We start from the raw sequence: 20,800 nt of genomic DNA on the forward strand, positions 1-20,800 counted from the left end.
GTCATTAACAATCGTTTTCAAACTGTTGTCGATATTTTTATATAGGCAAATTAAAATGTTTTGAATTTAAAATTACAGATATAAACAAAGCATTGTTTACGACGAATTAAACATCGACCATCAAACATGGAAAATTTAGGAATGTAATTCCGTGTAATTACAAATAGATGGACAAAACATGTTCATTACATGAAAAAATATGTAAAATATCTGTATAGTACACGTAAAATTTCGTCTCATAAATAACTAGTGGAATACCGCTTGTTTGGTTAGACGCAATAGTAGAATAGGTTTACGGCTAGTCAGCCTAGTTAACGCAACTTGCGGAAGAATGTTGCAACGTAGAAAGACGGCATTATAATGAAACAAGAATCAAATTGTGAGCCTTGATGAGCTACTTAGGAAAACTCAATCCAAGTTTCCTTCCCCAGTTACCAAGAATAAACCTTAACTTAATCGGAGTTTTATGAAAAGATAGCAATGCTAAATTAGCTTCTCAATTTAAATGCAATTAAGTTTTAATGATAATTATTTAACAATTTGATAAAGAGAAATCGTATTTCAAAATATAAAAAAAAACATTTAAAAAAACCTGAAAATCTTAAAAAAAAAAACTTCAACTTAAAATCGTACATAAATTCTTCTCTACGAGATTAAGTTTCCCACTAACTTTGAGATGCAGCTAATTCGATAAAAAACATTCTGCTAAAATAACAATAATGCTGCGCGGATGTAACAAATATGCAAATCGCAACGAAAACACCGACGAGATGCTCGAAAAACGTCTATATTGAAGAAATAAACTGAATCAAGTATCGATAGCTTTGCACGTTCGGTGTCGAGTGTACGAATTTGCCGTAGAAGTGTCAGTTTCCTTAAATTTTACCGAAGGTACAACGCTGCATGTTCGCGTTTTATTTAATTCACGGCATATAAGATTGCAAATCGAACTCGTCGAAAACGCTCCAGTTCAGCGATGACTGAATTGTTAACTAGCGTGAATCCGCACGACTGCGATGTCCATGGTTTATTCGTTTCTCGGATTGCAACGTACATCTTCGCAAGCACGGCAGTACGTGGAAACACACCGGCGTACGATCAATAAAATGCAACGACCTGATATAATGGAAGCGATACGCGTCGCGCTTCATAAAATACCATCGTGCCGGCATATAGTAAGACTAAAATACGTTTAAGAGACGTAATGCGCGCGCGGAAAAACGAGCGAGAGTCGACCGACCGTGCTCTTCGATTTATCGAGTTCCTCGCGGTTTCATCTCCGGCCTCTCCCCCCTCCGTCCGTTCCTCTCTCATCCTCGCGTAATTAACATGCGACAAGGAACCTTTTATAATATGCAAAATAAAATTTCAAAGAAACATTAGCCAAGGCTGAATTCTTAATTATCAACACGAAATATATGTTGTCTTGTACAGGAAATTCAATGATTATATTGTTATTTTTTTACTCTTTGATCTGATATAACAATTATTAGGATTAATTTTGCGACAATGAAAAAATGTAACATGGGTTTTTAACGATAACGCGCGCGGCTTGGAATTGGTACTTCATTCGGGTTCAGTAGTGCGCAACAGTTTTAGCACGGCAGGAGAGAAGGGATTCAAGCCCTCGGTGCGCCGGAGTTTCGCATGCGTAAGCCGTGCTCAATTGCACGAATAGCGTAGTTAAATATCTAAATATTTTCTGCGTATCTTTTGACATATCTGAAAAATTCACATTAACTCTCGCGCTTAGCACCGCGATGTATTTTGAAAATGCTGTAAAATTGAATCGTTTGATATAATTAATGAATATTACAATTAAGAGACTTAATTTGCAAAATCAATTATTCATGACATCACGTGAAAAAAGAATATATTTGCATTCTATTTTTGTGTTAATTCAAATTAGATTTTTTATTATGATATGAATTAATCATTAAAAGCATTTTGATGTTTAAAGCGATGAGTTAATCATAACAACATAACAACGTTATAATTAATGCAAATTTCAAAATAGTTTTCCAATAAATTTTCCAACCAGTTTTCTGGCTAATTAAAAGATATTACATTTTGCAAATATTGTTTTATGTATCCGAGCGATTTAACGTAGCGGTGACACGACGCGCGAACGGAAGCTCCTATTGATTATGGTCACGCAATATGTATGTTGGATTGTATCTGATAAAATCATTAAAAATGCAACCAGACGCTTCGTCTCTCGCGTGCGTGTTCATCGCGGGCAAGCGAGGGGGAAATTAAAATATATTTTATACAAGGAATGTATTATATCGCAAAATTGTCTTTCTTTTTTATATCGCACAGAGATTGAAATGCCCCTCCGTAACTTTGACGAAAACACGTTGACCCACGTGTATCGCGTATATTGCAATTTTATCGTATATTATGAGCGACGTATCGCCCTGCGCGCCGATTACATTCTGCGCAACACGAAGAGCCCGGACTGAACCGCAAAGCGAAATCGTTACTCTCGTATTTTTTATACGTACGTGGTTTTCACCGATATTTTTCGCAGACGCGACTAAAGAAAGTACGATAGAATCGATGCGAAGCGAAAATAATAAACGAAATAACACGACTCCGGCGTTAAAAAAAAATGCTTCGAACGTTACTCCACCTTCAAATCGTCGAAAGCGCAACTACGGAATCGAAGAATCGCAATCGTGATAACGAGTGTCGCAAGAACGCGAGAGAAATAATGAAAGATTCGTTAAACAAATAATTAAATAACGCGCGACAAAGACACAAACTCTCGCACTCGGTTAACCATCTTGTGGGCAATCCACCACCTGCCATATTTTCTTCTTCATCAAACTCTCTGCAGACTGCAAAACGAGTAACATTTGCACAGTTTCGGAGCACCCTTTGCATTTTCCGATTTTTACCTTCCCTCTCCGCGCCACCCCCCGAGGAACAGAGAATCGTAGCAGTTAACGGGTGAATCGAGCGTCGGCGTATAGCGTACTCCAAAAGGAACCCCCGCCCTCTCGCTCTCCATCGCTCCTTCTCTTTCCCTCTCGCGCTCCCCTTTTCCCACTCGACCTGTCTCTGTCCCTCCCACGGAGCCAGGCCGCGGCCAGGGGGTAGCTCTCGACGGTGTCGCACGCAAAGCGAACGTTCTCTCCGCCCGGCGATCCGTCAATACGGATCGAAGCCGTGTGTTTTAACGTCTACGCACCTCCTTCACGTATCCTGGATGACGTCGAGATCCTCTCGTCGTATCTCCTTCTCACTCGTTACCCCTTTTCTCTCTCTCGTGTTCTCTCTATCCCCCTTTCGCTCACGGCCTCGTTGTTCCCGGAGTTAGTTTTTTTCACGCGGTTCAGACTATTTGATCGATATTCCGAGAGAGCGGTTTCCGGCAGAGGAGCAGAGAAATCCGCTCCGGGGATCCGACCGGGATGATCCGGGAGGTGGAGCAGTTAGGCGAGGCTCGAGCCGCGCGGCGCAAGAGAGACTTCTCTCTCGATCCCGGCAGCGTAGCGGCGACGACGACGACGACGACGACGATCAGGACGACCACAAAGACGACGGCAGCAAAACGGCACACCGCTGCGCGAGAAACAGACGAGCGAGGGAGCGTACGTGCGTGCGTGCGTACGTGAAAATGCGTGCGTGTGAACGGGCGACAGATACGATACGTGTTATCGCGTCTCTCGTTCTCCGGCGGCTCTACGTCCGTCCGTCCCGTCTCCCGTTTCTCGCTCCCTCCGCGTAGGGCGCAAAATTGCACCCGGAGGGGTCTCGGCTACTTACAGAAGTAGTTTCACAGTTCCCGGGCGCTCGCGGCACGCCGCGAACGACGTCGACGTCGACGTCGATGGCGACCGGTCGCGAGGACCGGAAAGACGAGAGATGACGGATCCTCCCGGCGGCAGCGGCGGCCGCAGCGGCCGGCTAACAGTCACCGCCGAATGTGTGCGCGATCGCGGATAAACTCGCACGACGCGACCCGTCCGTCTCCTTCCGAAAGGACGTGAAGGGTATACGCGCGAGGTGGAACACAGTTAGGCTCCGGCGCCGTGCTCTCCGTGCTGCCCGAGCGACGATCACGGGGAGGTCCTCGCGCGTTGTTCCGGATTCTCGAGAGGGGATACGCAGCCCGGCAGCTGGTGCTCCGCGAAAGTCGCACTCTCTTGACAGCGGCGAGCTGAACGCGTACTGGCGAGAGTCGGCCGACGATCGGGGCGACCTCTCGCCCCACCCGACGCCGCCGCCGCCGCCGCCGCCGTCATCACCACCACCATCGGTCGCCGTCGCCGCCGGCGCGCCGTCAAGAGAAGGACGTTAATCGATCCCGGGACCGGCCGGCCGCTCGTCTCGTATCGTGCCGAGAAACGAACGACCCCCGGAATCGCGCACCGATCAAGTCGACGCTCGATCTCGATTCTCGAAAACCAAGTGTCCGCCGCGCGACATCGTCTGATCGCGCGCAGCATCGCAACGCTTGCTCTCGTGAGATTGCGAAGCTTGTTGTACGGGATGGATCGCCGTCGCGAGCGGACATTCACCTCTGTATTTTATATCGGAACCTAGCATATAACTGCGACCTTTAACCGATTTTCATAATTGATGCTTATCGTTCGCCTTTTGCCGCCCGCGTTCTTAGGAACGAACAGAAGTAAGGGCGCACGGTGTCGGTTATAAATTGAGAGCTGAGAGTCTCAGATCTTTGCCAACTTTCGCGGTTTACGTTATTATGTTTCTTATAATTTATCGTGCAACACTAGAATCATTTTTATAACATATTACAATTTTTTAACTTTGTTTTTACAAGAAGCTGCATGTTTCAATAAACTTTGTTTATAGAGTAAGAAAATAATTTTTAAACTTTTAGAATAAAAAGAATATAATCTGATATAAATATACTTTTTTTTAAAGCGATACATCATCAATCATTTTTGATCGCTTATAATTTGGCAAATGTCTTAGAAATTATGAGAAAATTGATAGACTTACCTTATAACTTGCACGTTACACGATGATCTATTCATTGCGAATTCCTTGCTACGCGCGATATTAAAACTATTTAAAATCGCATTCTCTAAAATCATCCCAAGTCGAAAGACGCGCGCAATGATTTATGCAGCTTGCACAGGTAAGGGAATACAGCTTGCTTTATTACCGAGTAACGACTTTATAACGTAATCGCTGGTAGCGTAAGTAGTATTGAATAATTGCGGATCAAAAATGTTACTGGTTACACAATAAAATCGTACGCCACGTTGTGAGTTCGCGCTCCGCGCGTGTACAAACAGTACGCGATTCTCCCGATCAGGAATTCTTTGCTGGCGAGTCAATTTGCTTTGTCTCAATTACATATCGAAGCAGGGATCAGAGGTCGTGAAAATAACAACCGTGCGGCTGCTCAATCACAACTTCCTAATTCGCAATCTCTCGTTATTTCATTCAAGCGAAAAAAGAGTGGCTCCAGGCCGTTCGACTGTTTGGAGATTGCGAATTAGGCTCATCTGTGCGCTCATCGACTCGAAAATAAATCGATTTCCCTGTTTGAAAAGCGCCGTCAAGTTTGCTCGTGTGCGCTTTACTTATTTACATCTACTTGGTATTCGAGTTTCTTGAAATGTCAAAAGCGTCTGCCACAGTAATCGGAATCGAAAGCTCATAAAGGGTAACCAACAACACACTTTCGTGCATCGAGGCTCACCGCGACTGTCGTCAAATTCTTTGAAAGCCTCGTGAAAAACGATAAAAACGATAAACTCATGTTGCTCGAGCAATATAAAAAAAAATATAGAGCAGCCATGATGGTCGTTATACCGTGTTTTCAGAACGTTTCTTACGTTGCTTTTATTATATTCCACAGTTTTCTTCTTTTTCGTTCTCGTTATTACAAAGTATTGCTAAAAACATGTTAACAGTATGAACTTTCGATTTAGTTTTATTTGATAATACAGAGTGTTTCGCCGGCGCGGACACGCTCCCGAATCACCCTGCACAATGTTCCTACGCGAAGAATTTATAACGACGACTTAGTTAAATGTCTCTACTAATGATGTAACATGATTTCGTTACACACGACGCCACTCATTTAATATAACTACATCGTACACGTATAAAAATAACGTTTCTATTGTTAAAATATTTTTCAACATATTCAGAGTTTAGAAATAACTAATTCGATGGCCGCCGTCGCCATTACGTTCGCTCGTCTTCCTAAAATTGGATTCAAGATACTTGATTTTCGTTACATAAACTACAATTATATGTCATATCAAAAAGCATAGTATAGATACATATTTACTATATATATATATAGTATATATATATATACACATATACATATACATATATATATATATATCACATACACACACACACGCGCGCGCGCGCGCGTACGCATTACAGAATCAGTGTTGCATGACGTGTAATATCAAAATAATGTGTGATCACGATTTTATATATAAATTTTCCGTTCTTATATAAATTAATCGAGCAACATTTAACTCGTATCCGGGCAAGCTGAGCTTTTTTTCAATTCCTCGAAAGTTATAGTTACTTCCTAAAATACATTTCTTAACTTTGTAAGATTATCTTGGATTATATGAAGACAAATATATTTTCATATAATTTTTATAAAAAAAATAACGTTATACCCGTTTGTCTTTTTAGAAGATGGGCTTGCCGGATAAGGGTTAATCCAAGTGTAATAGAGATAAGCGATTCAATTTGTCATCGATGGATACCTCGAAAATGACTAGATTACCGCAGACGGAAAATATGCGCGGGCGTGCGTGTGCGATCGTGTTGAAGTGCGAATAGTTCGTCAAAGTTAAAAGCGGAAAAAGTGATTTACTGCTTCCCTATTTTACGCCACTTGCTGTATACGCTAGCTACATTCTGTGCACGAGTCGCTTTGAGTGAGAAGACCTCGAGAGGAAATCTTGGCTCTTTCGAGAGTGAACATTTACTATCCTTCGACGATCAACGAAGGTCGGTGCATACTCTACACACGTATGTGCATCAGCCTCTCATTACGGAACGGAGGAATGTCGTCCCTCCTGCTTTGTCGCGGACGTACGTGATACGGGAATACAACGTGACACCCACACAGCCTCCTCGCCGCGCTAGGCTAGGTTGACGATCTTCGGAGAAGAAATAAAGGCGATGTATGACCGTGCACGTCGAACTTATGCGATAAATCGAGAACGAAAATAAAGTTACGTTAAGATAGGCACATATATATATTACAATGTATCTTTATTACCTAAAATATGCACTTTGAAAGTATTTTCTTTTTTTTTCGAAAGACTTAGAAGGCAGGCAAGGGGCAAAACGACATTCGGGAGCCAACGACTGGAAGGGCGCAAAACGAAAGGGTCGAGTGACAAGAATGCCGATGATCTACTGAGCACGTCTCGATGATTCGGCTAATTTTTTGCTGTCATACATGGTCGATCGGGCCGGCGAATGGTCCGATACGAGAATGAGCAGGTTGTCAATTTGTCGCCGGTCCGCAACAAAACGCGAGCTCTAACAAATCTCCAAGCAACAATGACGATTATTCCCGGTAAAATTCAATTTTGATTCAGCCTGTACAATAAGTCGTGAATTTACTCAAAGATTCTGGCGGGATAATCGCGATAACAACAACATGCGCGACGAAATAAAATGACGTTTATGAATCGTCTTAGCCAAATCATTGCTGTATTCGCACATATTCGTATTATAATTCTATCTATAGTACACAAAACAATAACACTAAAAATTATTTAATTCGAGTAATTCTATTTTAATTAATATAATTTTTTCTTGTATATATAGTAAATTATTGTATTTAAACGCACGCTTACGCCTAGCTGCATACGATTTTCTTATTTGTGGTTTCTTCTTTTCTTTAATAATATATAATATAATAATATACTATGTCGCATATAAAAAACAATTACTTAGTATAGAGTACAAGATCGTTCCTTAGTTAAGTTTATAGATTTTTTGTTTTTTTTTTCCCCTTTTTCGCAACTATTTATATAAACGTAAGACGTCGTTCATTCCTAAATGAACATGCTCCCGCCGCTCCCAGAATAATTAGAAATCAAGGTATAGAGAGATATCGTTGTGCCGATTTGTCAAAATAAAACGAGGAAGAAAATGTTTTCTATCGTTGAGGTGCATGAAAAATTAAATAGCATCGTTCAAGCCACGTGAATGCATAAAATTAGTTCGGCTCGTGTGCGATGAATTTTTCTGTCGAATTTTTTTTTTTTTTTTTGTTTTTTTTTTTCGAAGCACAATAATACGTTATCTTACTCTCCTCTCACCCCCTCCCCCTCCTAAACGATGAATCATCAGAAAATTTTGCTACATCTAATCAGGTTTTATATTATTGAATACATCTTGACACAACTTTAAATGCAAATGATAACGCGTTATCCTCGTGCGCCGCGAAATATACAAGCTAAGAACATTCTCGTGGAAAATGTCACTTCGCGCAAAATGACTTTGGTCACACATTCTATATATCCAGACGCGTGTTCAACGCGTGTAATCGTTATATTGCACAATACTCGCTGCTACTTAATTAACGACGCACGATTTATCACGGATAATTGGACAACTATGATATTCCGCGGCGGCGATACGCCGCGCCGTCATCGCGCGTATTTATTCGCCTAACGCGCCAAATCGCGATTAAATGTCCGAGAGGTTCGCAAACGAAGGGTAAACTGACATCGAATACAAAAAAAAAATAAAAAGGGGGAAAAAATAAAGGGATACAGAAAAATATCGTATAATAATAGAATAGTCACAACATGTCAAAAACGTGTGGTGTGGTCGGCCGCAGTGCGTACGCGATCAACCGCCGGGAACGGGGGATCAGCATTGAGTGAACTGCCATTTCTCGATCTTGGTCGGCGTAGTAGTTTATCCAAAGTTGACCGTCCATCCGATTTAAGCTAAAAATTTCATGAGGTGTCATTTTGGTTGGCAGGTCTGAGCGTTCACCTTGTATGTTCGTGTCTGTGGTGTGAGATCGAGCCAAGGCACCGATAAATCCGGCTGCTCTAGCTGAAGAGGCACGCGACATCGCGATGTTGCTGCGTCAACAGAACTATCTGCTCCACGTTCCGCCTCCGCATCCTACAAGATTCGTTTTCTCAGTGTCTTTTGCAATACCAGTAGTGTCGCATGTATATCAATGTGAGAAGATACGAGGGACACACGGTAAACGCAGTAGCAACGATCGAATCACGGTGCTCGGAATCGAAACAACAACTTTCAAAGTGGTGCGCAGAGCACTTCCTACCTTAATCTTTCTTTGTATGGAGTTTTCATACCTAGATAAAAAGGAAAATCCGCGTTATTTGCCTAGAAGAGAATTCACTCTTAAACATTTTATTCTTAAGAATCATTCTGAGATTGTCCGCGACATACTTGCGTATTTTAATCAACTTGTATCGAGAATTACAAAGTATTGTAACTATAAAATTTTTTTTTTTTTTTTTTTTTTTTCTTTTAGACGATTAGATTTTCTCGCACGTGTCTCACCCTCGACGAAGACGGATTTATGCAACCAGACGGATGTGCACCTCCCGTTAAGTCAACCGAATGACTTCGCGACTTTATTCGCGAATATAAAAACATGTTACTCACCATACTCGCGCTGGTAGAAGAGGCGGGCGTGGTAGCAGTGGTAGGCACCGTCAATATTGAATAATATTATCTACTACTGCAAATCCACAGGCACCTAAGCCCGCAGTCGACATTAAATGGACGAGCTCTCTGGCGTGAGATGCCGCAACTTCCAGCGGTGGCCGACGGGGTAGATTACTAGACCCTGTTGATCACACGCATAATTAATCATTCAATTAACAACGGCCGAGATTCTGAGATGTCACGATCGTTTTACCACCGCAGAGCCAAAATTATTCATACCAAGAATAGCAGAGTTCAACCTCGCGCAGACTGTTTCTCTCTGCTGAGGATCGAGTTGCCAACCGACCGGCGAGTTCCACGGATTGGAATACGCCAATAGACTGAAAGCATCTTGCAGCATCTTCTTATTGCTCTCGTTCTTCCCATACTGCTGCCTCAGATGTATCGATTGTGAGTACAACTGTCTGCCAAACTCCAGCATCTTCTCAATCGCCTGCTTGTTACCACCGCACAATTGCTTCTTGTTATTTTTACTCGTCGTGCTATCAGTAATGTTGCTAGTCTGCTGTTGACTTTGATTGGCACTGTTGTCGATTTCTGCAAACGGCAATGTTCGTTTCAAACATTCTATATTTCTTAAACATTATCTAGATCTTAAAATAGTATCTTTAGATGTGTTACGTAAAAGATTATTTACTTTCTATAATTATTCATATCGCAATTCAAAGTTGTTGCAATACAATCGAGATCTCACCCATATCTACATCTTCTCCGTTTTGACACTTGTAGCCATTTGCGTCCAGATTACCATTCTGATATCCAGTACTGTTCTTAACACCATTTATGGCATTGACATTGCTCTCTTCCATGTCTACATCATCCTCTATCTGACCGTTAACGAATTGCGGACCACTGGTGCCGTTCATCGTATTATTGATGTTCATTTCTTCCACGGTGCCAGTTGCTGATTTCGTGTACGCTTTGGTTGACTGTATGACACTAGTCTGATTAGGATTGCCATTGCTCTGACACACTTCCGAATCACTGCCGTTCACCATCTCCACGAATTGACGACATTTGAGCGCAAACAGCAAATCCGGGTCCTTTTCCAGAAGTCCGGGATATAATCGACTAGTCACTTCTATCGCCTCCCCCATCCGACCGGACAGCACCAGCTTTATAATTTCTGTGGAACCACCGTTGTAAGTCAAAGATACAACACAGATTTAGGTCAGTAAGAATTGCCAGGTTTTTTTTTGCCAAATTTCAAAGTATAAAATTAATATATACGAAGAACGTTAATTATTTGAGTTTAACCATTTTTATTTTTTTATTTCTTTTAATTTTCTATATAATCTGAATATTTTCCTTTTTTCTTTGTGTTTCTTCAACCTGCAGAAAGTCGAGAGGTTGCGGTCGAAATGTTCTTTGTCGTTTGCTTTAAAAAAAACCATACAATTCTAACGTTCTTTTTTTGAGCAATGAAAGGAATGCTTTTTGAAACTTTCAGATTGTTTGCAAAAGTGGCAATCCACGAACAGGGTCACAGTTGAAGCCACGGGATACTTACTCTGGCGATTTTTTATCGAGTTGTAGTCCTCCTCGAACACTTGACCAGTGCTGCTGGCAAACGCCTCGGCGGTGTCCCAGTAACCATGGTGGACGAGATACGTGGACACCATTCTTTGAATTTATAACAGAACTCTGTTACACATATGAGGTAATAAATCTACGACGATAATTCTTTTCCGCCCGCTAGTTTTCTCGATTTGTCGCGCAAACGCTTGGGAGAAATTCTCACAAATCAAGGAGAATCATAACGGATAACAGTAACAAACGAAGGAAAGAGGAAAAGCGACAAACCACAAGGAAAAGAATACTGGGAGGCAGGAGGGAAACGAAATATTCGCTTTCCAGATGAATACGTACTTGTGAAGGATTGCCTGCCACTGGCCCTGGCCGTGATCTGGCGTGGGATAGTTTATGATCTGTAATCTTGTTCGTACGCGCAGTTCGTTGATCATGTCCCCAATGTCAAAGACAAACGGCAGCTGTCCGAAGTTTGCGTCCACTACCTCGCCCGGAGTCTGCAGACCGACTGTCGGAAAAAGATTTGGCTGCGAAAGCGAATTTTGAGTTAAATGTCAGTTTATCACATTCGCGTGCGTGAATCGCACGGTCTCCGAATAATATATATATATATATCACAATATCGTAACAAAATAATCTTTATATATATTTATGTGTGTGTATGTGTGTATGATCTAACAGTCAAATCATAGATTTATAATCTGTGTTTGAGCTTCTTGAAATCCTAATTGATCAACTCTATGAAGAAAATATAGAAAAATAGATAAACATTTGCACCAATCAATGGCTCATTTCCGAGACATACAAATCTCAGTGAGAAATAATAAATAAATTTTCTTCCTTGCGCACGAAGAAAAATGAAGTGATTTATTATTTATCGTTGAAAATTGTGAAAAAATGTTTATCTCCATCAGGGACATCAGGAAATTTAAGTTTCTAATTTATCGTCTCTTTCCTTTTTTTTCAGATATTTTTCAGATATTGACGCCCGTTTTGAAATACAACACTATTTTTCCTCCGTTTACATCATTGAGCGAATGACTTACGGGGAGGTCAGTAAAAGCGATGCCCAAGTGATGACCATTTTTTGTGTAGAAAGCAGTGTTGTCGACGAGATTTACGCCGCAACCAATCACGTCACCGGTGGTGAAGGTTGGACCGTAGGGTTGACCAGTACCACTTGAACAGAAACTGTGACCATCGTCACCGTGATAGCCGTATGACTGCTTATCCCAGCCAGGCAGTCTATTTACGTTGACACCTTGTACCGAGAGGCCGATTCCCATGTAACCGTCACGACCTTTGCTCACAATCTTCACCTCGAAGTAATACAAGCCGCATGAAGCCGGTATCGAGTGCGTCGCGCGAACGCTGGCAGCGTCTTTGTGTGTTTTGCCGTAACCTGGAGAACGAAGGCATCCCCGACTCACTTTATGGGAATCGGTAATGAAATAGAATGTAATAGAATGGCCATAAAGTCCGTGTCGTACAAAAATTTCAGTTTGCAAATGATAAGCGCGTTAAAATCAGAGAAAGAAGCACATTCACGAGTGGGATGTATCTCCGCGGCATTAAGAATCAAGGTCATCGTGTGGCTCGTAGATACAAAGACGAGTTCCAACATATCTCTCCTGCCTACTCCTTCAGCTGCTCTTCTATTACTGGACTATAGAATAAAATGTGGTTACATAAATGTGTTAGAATGATTTATCAAGCATAGCAGAAAAGATTTATCAAGGATAGTTATGTATTGAATGGACAATGTTAATTACTCGATTAGTAAACGACTAAAACGAGAGTTTATAAAACTATAACAAAGTATATTTATAAAAGTATAAAAGTATATTTAGTACAAAGATAGAATTTATTTCTAGATATTTTAAATAAATCAAAATCACGATACCTGTAACAGAAATTGAAACTTAAATCTCCGATTATCGTAACACTTTGATGTTCAAAGTTAAATATTTTAATATCTTGTAAGTAAATGTAATTATTAAATATTTGAATATCTTGTAAATGTTAACTATTCTTTTTTTCTGCTTCTAGTCTACTCACTGGAGCAAGTTAAGCCAAGTCGGCGGGCAGGTCTCCGTGCGAAGATAGAGATAAGCGAGAACTATGGTCACCTTCGAGATACACTATGTGCCTTAGACGCGATGCGAAATATCGATTACGAGTGTTACTGCATGCATTAATATGCGGAAGAGCGCGCGTCTAGAGACGAAGTTGTAACAAGTGAAATGGACTTGGGCTTTCACGCAATGTAATTTGAAATATGAGCGATGTGCACATTTCGATGTGCAACGCATCGCAGCGCAACGCTCACGCTATGCCGATAAACAATGCCCACTTTAGGAAGCGACTTTCGCGTATGCGAATGTGGAAATTCTTAACATAGATCATTGTCGAAGTTACGCAATGAAATATCTCAAGCATGCACAAAATATAATATGCTTACAAAATGTATGTTTTTCTCTCAAACGAAATTTCAAGAAATTGCAACTCGGAATCTTCAGTTATCGTGATCTTTTTCGGGATTAAACGTTTTAATTGTCTCAAGTAACATTTATATGGGAATAAGCTCCATTGTTATAAAAAGTAATGTGTCGTTAAGTTGAACTATATTAATTACAAAAAGGAGCATGATTCACTAGAGCGGATGTAAGTAGGGCATTGGGTCACCACGCGGCACATCGATGCAATATTACAAGCTTATCCACGATCTGTGATCTATGAGTTTCTATGTTACGCGCATGTCTCTCGCCCTTACACAACGTAATATGCCGTGGCATCATTTATACACCGCTTTTATTACATCGTAACAAGAATTATATTCATGTCTGTGTAAACTCCAACAAAATTGCTAGAGCAAAACTGTTATAGCATTTAAATTTAGGAATCAACTATGTTATATCGTAATATTAACATTAATCTGAATCGCGAATCTTTTTCTCTGAGTAACTAAGTATTATTTATTGCAAAATAATCATTAAATAAAATAGATACTTAAACACGAGATTCTATCTATAAAATAATGTGAAATATTATATTTAAAATATTTTATTTTTAAAACTAATGTAATAACGTAATGTTTCTTTGCGGAGAAGTCAGAAGCTGTCTTGGAGACACTCCTTATTGATGTAAATAAACTAATGAATATACTCGGGTCCGAAGTAATTCGATGGCTGAGTAAGCATTTAAAATAGTTGAGAAAGCAGTTGGTTAATGCACATATTGCATTTAATAAATCATCTTACTGAATCAAAATAAGATACAATGTGCTTTTATTCTATTTTTTTTAATTAATTTAATTTTCAATTTACTTTTAAGTTAAGCGATAAATTTATGAAAGTAAGTTTTTGTCCTGTCTCTAATTTCCGACTGTACTAAATTCAGAAAGAGAAAACTCGCTTAACTCCTCAATTAACGTTAGTTAATATTTATAAGAGTTGGCTTTCTAAATATTTGATTAAAACCGCTAGTTCATCAATTTTTAGCTACTCGCGCAAGCAAACGTTGCGTGAAGGATGTGATGGAAACCGAGACATCCGGTCAGCCCGTGTTTACGGCATCTAAGTAGTGCATTATGTAGGTATAAGTGCGAGCAAGATGAGAACAGTTAAGGGCTAACGGTAGATGCACTATTGCGGGCGGCTACGGCGGCCTTCCGCTTTCTCAGGCACTCCTAGCTTGATCCGACGAAGGCCACGTGCACTCGTTCATCGCGCCGAGCCGCGATTCGTAAACAGATGCGCATTCGCAGCCGAGCTTGATTCCTACACCGCAATTCCACGCCGTGTTTACTCGCCGAAATCGTTATCGCGGATGTTTGTGTAAACGAGAAATGTTTGGGTCCGACAAATCTTCAAAACTCACAGAAATAATCGTCACGATTCGTCTTTTAATTAGAAACGCATGAGCTGTCGCGGAAGCATCGCGGCCAAGCGTGGTTGCATTTCATTATAATCGTTGTGCGTAGAATGATTTTAGCAGATATGTAATGATTAGCAGATACATTGCAGAAGTACAATCACATTTCTCATCTGCGGTCTGTTTAATTAATAATTTGAAGAATTTGCAGAAAGAATTTGAAGAATTTGTTCTTAAAAAAATACCAAGTGCCAATAATTTGTAAATAAGATTGCAAGAAAGTAACAAATACATATAAATATATTTGAATATGTATATATAAAATAAATTGTACATTTATTGTAAATTTATCAAATATTTATCAAATTTTATTTTAATAAAATTAAAATAAAATTTAAAAAGTGATCTAAAAACAAAATGTTTATATTGCAGGTTGAAATTGTCAAGATGGTTCGAGACGAATACTACAACTTTACAGAATACTAAAGAGACAACGATCGAAGTTAAATTAGAGGATTCGCTGGCGACGGATATTATCGACGCGCAGAATGGCTAACGTCGAGTAATGTACGCGCGTGTATTATGCTTCATCATGTCTGCCACGTATCAAGATAGCATGGTTCACTTTCCATTCATAATAATCGCAATTTCAGCAGTCATCGCGATTAATCGCGATTAATCTCCTGCGAATGTTTATTCTGCAATTATGAATAAAGTGCTAATATGCATACTCAAATTATATGTATAAACAACTATTGCAATACTTGTGTCTTACAATTTTGCTGTGATATCGAAGTTTCTGCAAAAAGAAAAAAATAATAATACATATTGTTTTTGTTCTTTGTAATAGTTACATATATATCTAATGTCCATATTCCTTTTCACAGATCTCGACGCCAATTTTACATAATAGCGCTCAAGTAATGCGGATATTATAATTTAATCTCTCTAAGAAAACGAGATATTAAAAATGAAAATTTAGAAAACTCCTAAATGGAAGAAAGTAATTGCTAATATTATTTTGCTCGTGCAATAATCAGCAAACAGACGATAATTTTCGATAATTTTTGTTTGTTTTATTTTGTTTTTTCTGTCAACAACTTTTATGTATTGTCAGATTGAAAAACCGTAAACATAATATTTGTCGCAGAGCGCATCATGTTCGTCGAGCGTGAACTCGGCTAAAGCCAATGTATAACGCAAATTTACGCTTTAAATGCATGTCATTTTTCTCATGCGTATGTGCACCCAAAGAAACTGATAAATGCGTCGCGAGCCCAGTCGTTACTGTCGTCGTGTACGTTATTGCTGCTTACGACACGCGAAAGCTCTACGATACAGCCTGCACTGAACAAGCACAAGAGACGCAAAGAGAAAAAAAAAAAGATTCATCTCTTTCTGGCAAGGCTGACTCCCGATATAACGAAACATACTTTGTTGCATCAAGTTTCAACGACGATGAAGCAAAACGCATCGTCTTGTAGCGGTAATTTGAGAAATAAAAATTAATTCAAGCGAAAAATGTTTTTTATTTATCTGTAAATTCTGTTAGTGTGATTTTATCTTTCATTCACGACACATTAATTATTTTTCTCGAATTTCTCGTAAAAAAAATGTATTGCAAATCCATTAAACGATCCCTGGAACTTGACGCAATGAAAGTGGGGCATCCTATATATCGGCGGGTTAGCGAGAAATTTGATAAGACGGGGGTTTGATAACGATTCGACTGAACGTCGGGCTCAGGACGCGAGGTCGGGCTCACGTATCGGATTCACACGACGCAGCTGTCATTGACATTGTGCGTGCCCGTGTGCGCATTCCGTCTCCCTTTCTCTCTTTATACCTATATCTCCGTCTCGTTCTATCTTTCTCCTACTATTTTTTTCCTGCCAGACGCGCCAGCGGAGATCGACGAGCGCGTCTCGAGGAGGTCGCGGGGCTCTGCGTGAATCGAATTCGAGGAACGGACGCGGCTCTGTCCCAACAAAGTCAGCCCGCGTCGCGTCGAGGACGAGAGACGCGTAAAAGGCCCGACCGCGGGGACTGGCTGACTGATCAGCTGATTCCTTTGTTTAGGTCGCTGACACACGCGAAGAGAGCCCTGCCATTTTCAATCGATACCCGTCCCTGCCCCGGGAGCAGCCCGATCGCGGCGCGGATTCAGGCACGAAGCGATCACGGAGCCCGGGACCCATGACAGGTCGTCACGAACGCGTAAAATCGCGCGGAACGCACGCACGCAACCGCGAGCGCATCGCACCTCTCGCACGGAGGTCGCGCGCGATGGACTACCCACGTACCTTTGTAGTGAACGCGAAGATTGTTTTGCGACAGGCCTATGTAGGTGTACTTGTCTTTGGCGCTCCAGGCACGCGGCAGCGGTGTCTCTTCCTCGTTCACCATCGGATAGAGCAGCTTCAGCCGGTCCATAGGCTGACTCTGCCCCGAATTCGTTCTCTCAGGCTCCATAACACACCGTTCATCGCTGGTGGCGGCCATCATTGTCATCCGCTGCCCCACTCACTCTCTCTCACTCTCTTTCTCACCTCTCGCCTCTCTGCGCGATCCTGGATACGAATGCCGTTTGCGCACGTTGCACGCGCAACTCACCTCGCGAAATGATACGCAGAGATTGCACGAAAGATAGATGAGCGTGTTCCGATCGCGTGGCACTCTCTTCGTTAATCATTAAACATCGTTCGACATCGTTAAAACTTACAGAATAGACCGCCTAAATTGTATATATTTTTTCTAAATAAGAATATTATAATTGTTATGCGTTTTTCTCTGTAATTGTCTCTGTAATTGACCGAATTGTGAAAACAACGATTCCGTGTTTTACTTCTATTCCGATAGAGGCGTTTCACTTTTGTGATCCTCAAATCGGTTCGTAAAAGCAATCTTTTGCTTATAGTCATATGAATAAAGTTTAAGTCGATCCGGTGCCATCAAATAGTGAATCAGTAAAATTTTAGCAGCCAATCAGCGTATCTCAGACGTCTTACAATTCTTTGTTATTTCTTATATTCACATAGCGTCAAATGCATAAGAAAATCGATTAGTTATAATTTAGACATACAGTAAAAATTTAGACGTGTAATTAATCGATTTTCTTATCAGTAAGCATTCTGCCTTTATGCCAATTCGCCTGGATATAACATAATGAATAAATGACACAGTAACGTCTTCTTGCTTTCTCTCTTGCTCTCCTCTTTCTCTTTTTTATACGGCTTTCGTGACGTTCTGCATATTACGTTAAAAATTGTTGTTATTGAGGGTAGTGCGTTTATTGATCTCTACGTAAACAATTAATATGTTTGAAAGAAAGCTGAAGGCGCTTGGTTACGTGGAATGGAATAAAGTCAACGGAAGTAGTAAGTAATGTCTAACACATGTCGTAACCTCTATGCGACATGTCGCAACTATACTTCGATCCTTGCATATATTATTTTATTAATATCTATATATACAAAACTCTCTCAACTGTATTACTTTACAAATGACATTTACTTCAATATTTTGCTTTCACTTTTAATATTTTATTTTTTCATTTTTTCATAACCAGTGACATGGTTAAACATTAAATTAATACTTCGATTGTTATAATTATAATTACTGCAGACATGTGTTTCTGGAATTTATGGAATTGACAACAGGTTTCTTGAGAAATATTACAGTAATAAGAATGCAATTCAATATTTCAGATACTCAACATTTTAGGAAAGTGATTGTATGGTTAGAAGATCAGAAGATACGTTATTACAAAATAGAAGACCGCAAGCAATTAAGGGATATCAATTCCCCAGAATGGCTAGAAGCTTTCGAGAAATATTGCAATGATCTCAATTGCCCAATAACCAGTAAGAATGAGGCTGATCTATTAGAATGGTTCATAGGCTACACTATTTGGCTAGAGTTTGAAGATGATCGTAAGTAAAATATATTTTGAATAATATGAATTTATAACTCTTTTCTTACTGTAATACTTACACTATAATTACAATAAAATTTGTTAATATAAATTCGACAAGTATTTAACTAATCAATATGCATTGATATATTATAAAAATATATTAATAAAATACACATAATTTATTTTATTAGGTCAAAAATATCAGCAAGTCGTAGGGAGCAAAGCAAAGGCTAAGAAAGAAATAAACATACCTAGTGTCAAATCTACAAATCCTTTAGATAATTTAGATTGTAAGTATATTGCAATTTACAATATTTTGTATAAGAATGTGTAGAAAAATAACTTAAATCTTACATTTATGTTATTTTCAGTTGATAGTGACAGTTTTAAGGCTGGTGTTAGCTCATTAGCAAAATTATTAAAAATTCCACAACATCCTGACCATCTTGTGACATTACAAGCATGCAGCAAACTGGTGTGTAACAAGTTGAATCCAGATGCGATCAAACAGTCCAATAATACTGTAATCACCAAGGGTAAACCTTTGACGGCGATGACTGTAGAATCTAGTTTTAATATGGGTGATGCAATGCTGGACAATGCCGTCAAAGGACTTTCTTTGTTGTACATTCAGGATCTCAGGAATCTCCAGACAAAGATTAACGAAACAATAGTCGCTGTGCAGAATATAACAGCTAATCCGAAAACGGATACTAAATTAGGAAAAGTTGGTAAATAAACTGTTCTTGCATGTTATATATTACAGAGACACGTATGTCTGAAACAAGCGTAGATTGTATGAAATTAGGAAAATACTTATCACATATTCGAAGCAACATCTAAGATGAAATCATGAAACTCGTTTATGTAAACGAGATTTCATCATTGTATAATGAGTGTTAATTTATTTCTACTTTGTTAGCTTGTGCCAAGTCTGCGAATATATCGATTTTGCAAAGGAATAGTGTAACATTTTTTCTCACTACACAGAATCGATATTTTATATAAGTTACGTAACAAATAATACTCAATTTGTGCAAACAAAAATTCTCTTAGTAACTTGTATAAGCACAAATAGACTAAAAACATTAGAATAATAAGTTATTATATCACATCAAAATACACACGTACAATACAAAGTAGCAAAAGCAATAAATATTCATAGATATAATCTCATTAATTTTATTTAAAAATCGGTGATGTTAAATTTTTATATAAAATTTTTTTCATGTTTCGAGTTGCTTTTTATATTAATATTTAAATAATCCACATACTGATTATATACTAAAAAATACGCTTTTTCAAAAAAATAAAATATAAGCGAAGTTCATATTGCTAAAAAACTAATTTAATTCTTTATCATTTTTTTGGCTATTTCAAATTAATTTATATTGAAAAATGCATATGCATATGTAATTTTAATATTTCTAAATAGTAACCGAAACCCTGACAGTACGTCAAAACAAAAGAAAAAAAAAGAAAAAAAAATACTGCCTCCAATCACTAAACACTTCATGAAGAGAGTTATTGTATATACAATTATTTATAAATACAATGCATATCTCGTATTATTTAAAAAAAGTTGGAAATGTTATATACACTATTATAATGTAATTGTTAAGACAAAATTTTATATGAGACACCAGAATAAAAAAAAATTCCCAAATTGTATATAATTGTATATAATTTCAATAAATGAGCTTTTGTAAAAATCTGTGTAAATGAACTTATTCATATCTGAAGTTCTTTTTATCTGCTTGTTATTTTTTATTATATATTTCACTT

At 39.2% G+C, this 20,800-nt stretch overlaps 2 protein-coding genes and 1 long non-coding RNA gene across 8 annotated transcripts; 2 read left to right on the forward strand and 1 right to left on the reverse strand.

Moving 5' to 3' along the window:
- Positions 1 to 5,904: 5,904 nt before the first annotated feature.
- On the reverse strand, positions 5,905 to 17,682 carry RanBPM (Ran-binding protein M). 6 transcript variants are annotated; one of them, XM_012378176.2, is made up of 9 exons: positions 17,403 to 17,682; positions 15,875 to 15,898; positions 12,273 to 12,628; positions 11,566 to 11,753; positions 11,207 to 11,319; positions 10,391 to 10,822; positions 9,916 to 10,233; positions 9,634 to 9,817; positions 5,905 to 9,120 (listed from the first exon to the last, which is right to left on the reverse strand). In XM_012378176.2, exons 1-8 carry the CDS (start codon positions 17,608 to 17,610, stop codon positions 9,684 to 9,686), a joined length of 1,773 nt encoding a protein of 590 aa, XP_012233599.1. In that variant the 5' UTR covers positions 17,611 to 17,682; the 3' UTR covers positions 5,905 to 9,120; positions 9,634 to 9,683. The 6 variants fall into 6 exon arrangements, with proteins under 6 accessions (XP_012233599.1, XP_012233598.1, XP_012233597.1 ...); XM_012378175.2 differs by lacking the exon at positions 15,875 to 15,898 and adding an exon at positions 9,287 to 9,317 and having other exon boundaries at positions 12,273 to 12,655; positions 17,403 to 17,681; XM_012378174.2 differs by lacking the exon at positions 15,875 to 15,898 and having other exon boundaries at positions 12,273 to 12,655; positions 17,403 to 17,681.
- Positions 10,698 to 15,879, forward strand: LOC105678683 (uncharacterized). Its single transcript, XR_001101728.2, has 4 exons — positions 10,698 to 10,838; positions 11,147 to 12,669; positions 13,276 to 15,277; positions 15,532 to 15,879. It is a non-coding gene; the product is annotated as an uncharacterized lncRNA (long non-coding RNA).
- A 352-nt stretch (positions 17,683 to 18,034) lies between the features above and the next one.
- Positions 18,035 to 20,727, forward strand: LOC105678677 (RNA transcription, translation and transport factor protein). Its single transcript, XM_012378185.2, has 4 exons — positions 18,035 to 18,476; positions 18,807 to 19,031; positions 19,207 to 19,305; positions 19,387 to 20,727. Exons 1-4 carry the CDS (start codon positions 18,416 to 18,418, stop codon positions 19,752 to 19,754), a joined length of 753 nt encoding a protein of 250 aa, XP_012233608.1. The 5' UTR covers positions 18,035 to 18,415; the 3' UTR covers positions 19,755 to 20,727.
- Positions 20,728 to 20,800: the final 73 nt, after the last annotated feature.

This window comes from Linepithema humile, chromosome 2 (genome assembly GCF_040581485.1).
Source record: "Linepithema humile isolate Giens D197 chromosome 2, Lhum_UNIL_v1.0, whole genome shotgun sequence".
Classification (NCBI taxonomy): Eukaryota; Metazoa; Arthropoda; class Insecta; order Hymenoptera; family Formicidae; genus Linepithema; species Linepithema humile.

Coding starts and splice junctions, on each gene's coding strand:
- LOC105678677 (XM_012378185.2), top strand. CDS start 18,416: ATGTTTGAAAGAAAGCTGAAGGCGCTTGGTTACGTGGAATGGAATAAA. Junction 19,032..19,206: donor GCTAGAGTTTGAAGATGATC/GTAAGTAAAATA, acceptor TTATTTTATTAG/GTCAAAAATATCAGCAAGTC. Junction 19,306..19,386: donor TCCTTTAGATAATTTAGATT/GTAAGTATATTG, acceptor TGTTATTTTCAG/TTGATAGTGACAGTTTTAAG.
- RanBPM (XM_012378174.2), bottom strand. CDS start 17,610: ATGACAATGATGGCCGCCACCAGCGATGAACGGTGTGTTATGGAGCCT. Junction 10,234..10,390: donor CGGAGAAGATGTAGATATGG/GTGAGATCTCGA, acceptor TGCCGTTTGCAG/AAATCGACAACAGTGCCAAT. Junction 9,818..9,915: donor GTTGAACTCTGCTATTCTTG/GTATGAATAATT, acceptor TGTGATCAACAG/GGTCTAGTAATCTACCCCGT.